General features: G+C 36.2%; 1 protein-coding gene across 5 annotated transcripts; it reads right to left on the bottom strand.

The window, feature by feature from the left end:
• Positions 1-1,534: 1,534 nt before the first annotated feature.
• On the bottom strand, positions 1,535-6,649 carry LOC147487943 (rRNA biogenesis protein RRP5-like). 5 transcript variants are annotated; one of them, XR_015202014.1, is made up of 11 exons: positions 6,315-6,598; positions 6,027-6,211; positions 5,290-5,386; positions 4,816-4,934; positions 4,556-4,678; positions 4,386-4,457; positions 4,198-4,290; positions 3,512-3,634; positions 3,019-3,118; positions 1,945-2,130; positions 1,535-1,800 (listed from the first exon to the last, which is right to left on the bottom strand). XR_015202014.1 is itself a non-coding variant. In XM_086572490.1 (11 exons), exons 2-10 carry the CDS (start codon positions 6,099-6,101, stop codon positions 1,974-1,976), a joined length of 891 nt encoding a protein of 296 aa, XP_086428616.1. In that variant the 5' UTR covers positions 6,102-6,211; positions 6,315-6,598; the 3' UTR covers positions 1,535-1,800; positions 1,945-1,973. The 5 variants fall into 5 exon arrangements, 4 of the variants coding, with proteins under 4 accessions (XP_086428616.1, XP_086428614.1, XP_086428615.1 ...); XM_086572490.1 differs by having other exon boundaries at positions 3,087-3,118; XM_086572488.1 differs by lacking the exon at positions 3,019-3,118 and having other exon boundaries at positions 6,315-6,649.
• Positions 6,650-10,030: the final 3,381 nt, after the last annotated feature.

Below are 10,030 nucleotides of genomic sequence, written 5' to 3'. Positions count from 1 at the left end.
CATATTCTTACTAATCCAACTTCTCTAGTAGCTTCCCAGCTCAAGAGTAAGTATTTTCCCAACAATAACATCTTACAGACTTACAGAAAAAATGGATCCTCCTGGTTCTGGCAAGGTATGTTGTATATTCTACCTCTTATTAGAGACAATTCCATATGGCATGTTAGAACAGGTACAAGCATAAATATATGGAAAGACTCTTGGCTACCATGTGGTAAAATCCCTCCATCTTATCCTGTCAATATTAATTACACTAATGTATCACATTTGATTAATCAACACAGTAGAATATGAAATTCTTCTATTGTCCATTCTCTTTTCGACCAGGACACTGACATGCACATTCATAATGTTTATCTCTCAACTAGAAACCTAGTTGACTCTTTACACTGGAACCTTACAAAAAAAGGCACTTATAGTGTTAAATCTATATATAATAAACTAAGCATGCCTGTAAATATTTCGGTAACACACGCTACCACTTTGTCTTTCTGGAATAATGTACATTTGCCGAGACACACACTCCTTGCATGGAAGTTCTATCATGAGATGGTACCCACTAGAGATCATTTATCTAATATTATGTTTATCCCTAATATGTTTATCCCTAATAAATCATGTCTTCTATGTGGAAATGTGTTAGAAAGTGTGCACCATCTTTTGCTTGCCTGCCCATTCACAACAACTTTGTGGTTTCAAACACCATGGTTGTTTCATCTAGAGGAATTCAAGCTATACTCCTCTAAGAGGTGGATTGACATTTGGTTCAAGTCGCCCCCTGATTGGCCTATAGAAACTAAACAGTGGACCAAATTCTGTCTGCTTCTTTACTATAACATCTGGGTGGACAGATGTAACATCCTCCATACCAAGACTACACCTTCTATTAACAGAATAAGCAAAGTCATAAAAAAATTCTTTGACCTTCTTATTTTATTATACCTAGGCCCAATACAAACAATCTGTTTTTGTCCACCACTGTTAAATGGTTTCCTCCTCCAAAGGAACATCTTAAGTTGAATGTATATGCTAGATTTCTTAAAAATAAAAAACAAGCAGGTTATGGGTATGCGTTGAGAGATGACAAAGGCAAATTGGTGGCTACAGGAACAAGCACAAGCGGCTCTACCAGTGCAGAGAAATCTGATTGTAGAGGACTTCTCAGAGCCATTAGTAGGTGTGCAAAAAGCACCTCCTTAAAGCTTCACATGGAGTTGGAGGCGAAAGCTGCAGTTGATTATATGGGAAATAAGACTTCAAATCTTTCCTGGACAGCACAATTGATACTTTCAGATGCAGCAAATCTTTTTAAACATTTTGGTTCTGTAGATATTAATTATGTACCCAGAAGTGGAAACTTAGTGGCACAGAAGCTGGAGACTTTTGCTTCTATAAATCCACAGTACAAGAACTGGACAATCACCCCCTCGAAACAATGAGGACAACTTTCAGTTTGTTTTCCCTAGTATTCCTTGTTAGATAGTTCCAATATGGCTGAAACAAAGCCTGGAGCATGACAATGCTAATGTAATCCTTTGTTGATATAAATAAAACACCTTGATTACCAAAAAAAAAATGTACATGCAACACAAGAGTTGAGGAAGAATAAAAGAATAGCAAACGGGTAAGATATTAGAACCACAAATTTCCAGAAACTATTTGCACTCTGCTAGCATATGCCAGTGTGTATTATAAGTTTGATAAAAACCAAGGATTATCGCATACAAGTGTTTTCTTGTGAGTAACAGTTATTCTCTTGGACTTGCAACCCAGCACACGAAATACCAACTCTGCTCCAACCTTATCAAAGATACAGACAGAAGCTAATTTAGATCCCGCATCTCACTAAAAAAAATTGTATATAATAATGAATAATTTATACAGATCTGACTGAGTAAACAGATGAATAAACGACAGAAAACCTTATCTAGCATATGTACTGACCTTGAACTTCTTTCTGGGTTTCACAATATCTAATTCGGACATGTGTGGAAGAGGACAGAGTGCCTCCACTCCACTATAGAACTGCACAAAAGCACCAAAGTTCTCCACCGAAATGACCTTGCCCTTAACCACCATACCGGGCTTGACATCTGAATAGGTGAAAACTGATCCTGCAAAGGCACTAGCCTGTATAATAAAAGCAATTATTGATGAAAAGTTGCAAGAATTTTTTTTTTTAAAAAAATAAAAAAATAAAAAATCGAAAGCAGCTGCTAGACAGTTGATCCATTTCAGTCACCAACCATATGAAAAACAAAAATCCTGCTAATTGCCCAAGCAAATTAAGAACTCGAAACCTGACAAACAAGATATTTTTAGATATAAATGATGCAAAGGAGTAACAAAGACACATCTTGGTGCTTCCTTTGACTAAGTTACATTGGAAAAGTGAAAACATATCATTGTAACCCACAAAATTATAAACCATTAGTCCATTACATCAGAAATTCACATATAACACAGGGTATGGTGTCCGTTGATCTATGATTATTCTCAAATTGTTGTCATTACTATTTCCGCACTAACAATATCCCCCCAACAAGATATCAGTCTAAGATTCCTTATAATGGAAAAGGAGAGGCGAAAAATCTAAGAAATGCAGACTCACTTCGCTCCTATAACCATACATTTACCTGTATCTCTTAAGTTAAGATATAAACATTCGGACAATGCCAAATCTAGTCTCTGGCTCTCCAGTCTCCACTAAAATGTTGAAAGACAAAATGTACGTAATAACCTATACTGTTCCATTCGTGGAAGCATACAGAAAAACACATCCAGCGGCATCAAAAGGATAGAGGAAGATTTATGACATTTTGGGTCAATACCATCTCATGGGGTACACAATTTGTAAGAAAAAATAACAAGCAAAGCGTTAGAATTTCGGTCTCCAGATCAATGTTTCCATTTGTTGTAATCAGGACTTTCTCTTTTTCCTTATTTTTTCCCCCTTCTGTTACTAGTGCAATATCCTTCAACTGTGACAACACTGCTTTTATAGAAGTTGCAGACAACCTAGTTCCGGATGACAGGAGCAAACACAGTTTGATGTCCTTTCCTAGTTGAGCATATAATTTGCGCACCATGTTTTACAGCAGAAACAGGTTCCAAGCACCTTCAGCGAAAATGCGAAACACAATAAGTATAACTCATTACACGTATGTCAAGGCATTAGGTTAACTAATTTTGTCTCAACCAGTGATACTCTTACCGCCTACTGTAGTTCTAATATAAATAGGAAATATTGTAAATCGTGAAGAGATGTAAGACCAGATCCCTCATTTTACTGCTTTCTTTTTATTTTCCTTTTACTTCCATTCAAACCTTAAAAACAATCTAGATATTCAAAAAAGTTTAAAACCACTTGCAGAATCACATGTGATCCACCAGTGTGTGTGCGTGTTATCAAGTGTATGTAGGTAAACAAGATAACAGCTATTTACAAACTTGAAAAGCAATAAAGCAGATAGATTGGAACAATAACGAAGAACAGAGTGCCATTGACAACCTTCATAATCCCCATTGCCTGTCCTTCTAAGTGCCTAAATCCGACAATTCTCACACGAACATGATTCCCTTCTTTAAATTTCTTCTCCAGTTTCTTTATTTCCTTGTCTGATACATCAAATCTCTGAGCCCAACAAAAAGAATAGCAATCACCACATACGCACAGGTGATTCCGTAAGTACAAATACAGAAAAATACAAAGAAAAAGTGAAGGAAAACAATATTTTGTAACCAACAGAATGGTGTTAACATGATAATTAGTACGTAATTTTTTAAACCACATACGCTGACGTAACCAGGTGTTGACACAGGAGCAGATGGAATGTCAAGAAGAAGGCCCATTCCTCTGTCAACTCTGACTATTCGTGAGCGATCATAAATTTCTCCAATTTGAACATGATGAAAAATAAATGAATAAGAAAAAGATCAGAATAAGTATATTTATGCAGAACTGTAAATATGCAAATATATAACAAAAAAAATATTAGAAAGCACGGGTTCCCTTTCGAAGCATCCCTATAAAACCAATCTATGACAATTAAAACATGTATACAATCCCTTGACAAAATCAATAACGCATGAAGGCGAGCAATATACATTGAACAACAAGAGGTCAGATCTCTAGTTGGTGTATGGTACTTTGTTATATGCGCATGCGTGAACTGAAAATTTTCATCAGAAACTTACTGAAGGAGGAGCTTTGTTATGCACAAGGTGAGGATTCATGGTCAAACCAACAGCTCTAGTTGAGGGGTCAATAAATAATATCCGTGCATTCATCTGAAGATTTTAAAAGTAGACAATATATATCAGGTTTTTAATAAACCAGTAGTTTGTTAGCATAGTAGGAAAATGGCAAAATGGCACTGCAATACCTTTTTATGTTGATTGTACTCCTCCTTCCAAGCAGTGGAGGGACAAACATTTTCTAGATGAAAAATATCAACCTGTAGAGAACATTGGAATAATGCTGTAACAAATGCGTTATGGGTGTAAAAAATGTATAAGAAGAGAAAGTGAAGTGAGGAAAGAACAATGGACTTACAGTTCCTGTAAAATAAGTTAAGAAAGATAACATAATCCCATTTTCAAGTGTTGATTGTACACGGGCATTAACCATCATGCCTGGAACAAGAAGGTCGATTGAGATACCCTTAATATCTTTGGTCTGCAGAAAATGCAGAAAAAACTTGTCACCAAAAGAAAAGAGGAAATTCACCGAGCAAAAGACAGAAAAGATTAAAAGAATACATCTACGCCTCCATGGCAACAGTAACTATCAAATTGAAAAAACATGAGACATACCACACATTTAGAGACTATATCAGGGTCAGAATTCATATGAACAACCCGACGAGTATTGTCGATGTTTCTAACAACTCCTTGCAATAGTTGTCCAGCATTCACCTTCATCTCACAACCATCTGAATGAAGTATGTCATAAATACGTAACACACTGATAACTCCTCCAGACTGTAATTAATATTTTGTGGCATAAACGTAAGTATATAATTACTGAAAGTATCAAACAAGAATCATTCAGGTTCGGGTGGTGCGGAGACTACATTTCTAGCGATAAGCCCAAGTCAACCAGATGAGATGATAATTAAAAGGCACCACAAGATATTGTGTTTACTTTGTTAAAAAACAAACTACAAACAAACATATGAACAGTTGCCTAAAAATAATATAGAAGGAAGCAGATGAATTCAAGTGGCCCAGAAGACATTAATGATAATAGGAGGGAAAAAAATTTGCAGGATAGTAAACTTTTATCACCTTTATTTCTCCTTGGCAAAAACCCGGAGAAGGAAGACAATCCAAACTGCAGAATGTAACCATGATCTTCGATGCTCTTTACATATGCTGTCAGGACCTGTTAAGCACGTGCAAAAAGAGTCACCAAACCAGATCAAGGACCATAGACCAGTAGTATAATTTTGCATTTAACTTTGTTACGATCAAGAGATTGCAACTCCCCTATAACTTGCCTTTGCTTATTATGATTCTCCATGACATATTGTTAAACATAGACCAGTAGACCAGTAGTATGGGGAACCATTCGCATATTGCTTATTATGCGAATGACATATTGCTTATTATGCGAATGGTTCCCCATAGACCAGTAGTATGGGGAACCATTCGCACACTTTGTTATCAAACACAGCTTATACACTGAATCACTTGGCCAGCTCTTTATATATTAGCTACTTAAAATTCATCTAAGCTTACCTAGTCCTACTACAAAACCAGCACCTAAACCCACCAAGTAGATCCCACCAGCATGGAAAGGATAGTCATATAGATAATTATTTACTAAGAATCAAAACTATGTTTGTCTGCTGTTCTAAATTATTACCACCCAAATCACATTCAACATATAATACTTTGAATAGAACGGATAACACTTTTTTATTCGTTTAATTTACAACAAATTTGGACAATCATAAAATAAAGGAAAGACTGGAACCAAAAATCCAGAACAGTTACTCCAAATAAGATGAGTGAAAACATACCATCCCCTCCTGAACAGCATCCAAGGTCAAGCTCTTATTCAACAATCCTAGACGGAGAGAAAGCCAAATTTTCATTTTCCCTTTCGTATCAGATTTATCATTATCAACTTGTACAACAAGTCAACAACACAAGAAACAAGCTGAACAACTTGAAAAATGCTGGAGAGGAAATTATGTTCTGTATCCTGTTATACAAAACCACATAAAAACACCAAAAAGGTTATAATATAATAGCACAAAAGTTTAATACAACCAAAAAAATATCTTCGAAATGAAACCACGTCATACCTTAATCTCATTCTCCGCAATAAGGTCAGATGCTTCACTAGCACGTATTAATCCACCCAACCTCCATGTTTTTTTAAGAACATAGTTTAGGGTTAAGGCAGACCCTAAACTGCATTAAAATCTCATGTAAAATTTTCCTCTTTATCCTCCTTGGCGTACACAGTGAGTTTCTCATCCATTGGAGTTAGTCTCACAGTGAGCGTGGGTGAGCTGACTTTCAATTTGCTAATGGTAATAACGGGTGTTTTGAGAAGAATGTTTTTTAAGTGCAAGAAATAGGGCTCAGCCCGTTGGTTCTAACTCGGTTGAATATAAACTCTCTTCCATTGACCCATATCACATAACCTCCCTATTATTTAGGTCTTGCTAAATAATTTATGTGTTTTCCAAAAAAGAGATAAAATCTGGTTTTTTTTATTTCCCATTTTATTTTATTTCCTTTTTTAGTCTTTTGGGATTGAAAATTTTCCATGTAAATGCATTTTTACATAGTCGTATATATATATATATATATATATATATATATATATATATATATATATATATATATATATATATATGTAAAATTATATTTGCATAGCCATTAGGGAGCGATAAAAACTTAAATTTACATAGTAACTTTTGAGATTGAAAATTTCTCCTGTCACCTGACATAATATATGTAAATGTATTTTTACATAGTCATATATATGTAAAACTATATTTATATAGTCATTGGAGCTATGAAAACTTAAATTTACATAGTAACTTTTACAATTGAAAATTTTCCGACACTTGACAAAATATATGTAAATGTATTTTTACATAGTCATATATATGTAAAACTATATTTATGTAGTTAGTGGAGCTATGAAAACTTATATTTACATAGTAACTTTATCTATGTAAATTTAAATTTACACAATAAATTGACCTATGAAAAATTAAATTTTCATAGAGAAAACAAGTCGATCATAACTTATGCAAAATTATTTGAAATGAACAACAGCCCAAAAAGATTTCATTTTTGAATTGAAAAAAAATTGACTTTCATATTCAAAATATTCAAAGAGATTTCATCTTTGAATTGAAAAAGTAAGCAATTCTCAGATCCGGTTTTGAGTGGAAGAAACAAAATTTCCAAATCTTGATATTGTTTCCCAAATCTAATTTGTTTGCTTGGAGAACAACAAATTTCAAGAAAAATTGATTGAGAGAAAGAAAATAAGAATTTCGTATTTGAAAAAAAATGAAAGAATGAGAGAAAATGAGAAATGAAGAATTTCGGTTGTTTTGTCATCTTATCTTCTATGTTAATTTGGTTTTGTAGGATATCTAGGGTTTACAAGAAGAGAGGATACGGCGAGAAGAAAGAGAGAAGATAAATTTGAGATCTAGGGTTTTATGTGTGGGGGTATTTTAGTCAGTTTGGGTATTTTAGAAAAATAAAGGGTTTTTATGGGTTGGTACGTAATGAGGGGGGTTTTTATGTCGGGTATGTATCAACCAGGGAGATTAAACCCAAAATCTCTTTTTAAGTGTCACTGTAGCAGCCATATTCAGAGATGTATCACATAGGTACTGGGCCAAGAGATAAGGCCCATACCATAGTATGTATTGGGCCCAGAGAATAGGCCCAAGACCATATGATGCCCCATGAGTAAACCTAAGAGAGGGATATAAAAAGAAAGAGATGAGAAGATAAGAAAGGGGAGCTCATAATGGAGGTAGAGAGGGGTGAGAGGAGAACTACGGTTCGGCTTGATCCCCCAAAAAGGGGGTACATAGGCAACCCTCTCGGGTTCAGGCGGTCAGTGAGAATGAGCAAGATTACTCGAGAAAGACCTGTAAGATCGAAGGTAGATAAATGAGTTATAACAAATGGCGCCGTCTGTGGGGACCTGAAACAAAAGGTTACACTGTTCGAGGTATTTTGGTTTTGGGGCAAATACTTTCACGGAGAAGAAAGCAGCAGAAGGCGGAGCCTCAAACAATTCCGCTACACTTCCTCATGGCATCACACGTGCTCATCAATCTCCTAACAAACTCGCCACATCGTCTGTGCAACCATGGAGGTTTCAGCCCCAACCTTAAAACACCACACTTCTTCTTCTTCCCTACTTGAAAAACAAACATTTCTCCTCACAACTCAAATGCCCCAATACTCTAACAGCCGTCATTCCCAGTGGTTATACTTCATCCGCTGCTGCTGTGCAACCATTTTTACCTACACCAAATTTTGATGAGTATGATTCAAAAGAATTAGCTTTATCATTTAAAGATTGGTTTAGAACTAGAGAAGATGCTTTACTTAATTGAATATTTGAGATCTTAGCTACTGCTACTAAAGAGGATGAAGTTTCTATTAGAACATCTGAATTGGAGTTGAGTCAATTAGGATTGAGATTAAATGAGATGTTTGTGTTGAGAGTGTTGAATTATGGTAAGAATGTTTTGTCTTGCTTGAAGTTTTTTGATTTGGCTGGTAGACAGCCTGGGTTTTTATCATACTCGCGCTACGTTTAATGCTATTTTTAAGATTTTGTATAAAGAGAAGTTGATGTCGTTGATGTTGGATTTTTTAGAGAGTTATAGAATGCAGAAAAGGACACATAGAGTTAGGTTTTATGACGCACTTGTTGTTGGTTATGGTGTTGCTGGTAAACCTAATATTGCATTGAAATTGTTTGGTATGATGCGGTTTCAAGGTTCTGATTTGGACCCGTTTGTGTATCATGTGTTTCTTAATGTTTTAGTGGAGCAAAGTTGTTTTGATGTTGTTGAAGTTGTATTGAAGCAAATCAAGTTGAGGGGTTTGGAGAACGAGGTTACTTTGTTTATACGGGTAAAGAATTACTCTAAGCAAAATAAGTTGAGCAAGGTGGTCTGTCATTTGCGCAGGTTGCAGAGTAAAGGCGATGTGATAAATGATCATATGGTAGGTATTCTTGTTTATGCACACTGTAAGAAGAATGAGTTTGAGGAGGCACATCGATTGATGGAAGACTTTTGGAGCTTAAGGAAGTTTCCACTTGGGCATACGTATGGTATCTGGATTCGGGATCTTGTTCAAGCTGGGAAACTTGATGGAGCAATGGATTTCTTGCAAAGTCAGAAGTTAATGGAAGGGTATGTTCTCAAGGTATTCTGATATAATATTTTTGGTTTGCCGGCTTTTGAGAGAAAACAGGCTAACTATAGTGAGGAGGTTGAGTCTACTCTTATATGGGAAGAGATAGAGAGGAGCTGCCTCTAAGCCAGAGAGCGGAGGGGTTCGAGAAGACCTTTCGTGGATATGCTGTGGGACTATCCGAATGAGTGCGGGGGGGATGAGCCATCCGCGAACCCTCGTGTCCGAATCAAACATGGGGCAGGCTGAGCTGTTCCCGGATGTGCATCCGAAGGAGAGCGGAGGGGTTCGAGAAGACCCTTCGTGGATATGTCGTGGGGCTATCTGAATGAGTGCGGGGGGGATGATCCCTGTAATGCCCGTATTTAAAATACATATTTATTAATTAATTTATTTATTTAAAATTTGCTGGATTAGATTTGGGATACGTGGGCCTGATTTCTTGGGCCGAGTCTGTGTTGGGCTTGGGTTTCAAACCCAAGTATATAATCACATTGTTCTGGAGAATAGGGTTCGGAGATAATGAGATAATAAAAATGGAGGCGGCTTGTTTGCTCGAGCGTTGGAGCGCGACGACTCGGACTAGGAGGAATTTGTAGGAGATGTT

The sequence above is a fragment of the Coptis chinensis genome, chromosome 7 (assembly GCF_015680905.1).
Source record: "Coptis chinensis isolate HL-2020 chromosome 7, ASM1568090v1, whole genome shotgun sequence".
NCBI classification, from domain to species: domain Eukaryota; kingdom Viridiplantae; phylum Streptophyta; class Magnoliopsida; order Ranunculales; family Ranunculaceae; genus Coptis; species Coptis chinensis.
This window is presented reverse-complemented; position numbering and strand designations above follow the sequence as displayed.

Coding starts and splice junctions, on each gene's coding strand:
- LOC147487943 (XM_086572488.1), bottom strand. CDS start 6,101: ATGAAAATTTGGCTTTCTCTCCGTCTAGGATTGTTGAATAAGAGCTTG. Junction 2,131..3,511: donor AGGCAATGGGGATTATGAAG/GTTGTCAATGGC, acceptor TTTATTATACAG/GCTAGTGCCTTTGCAGGATC. Junction 1,801..1,944: donor AACCCAGAAAGAAGTTCAAG/GTCAGTACATAT, acceptor ATCTTTGATAAG/GTTGGAGCAGAGTTGGTATT.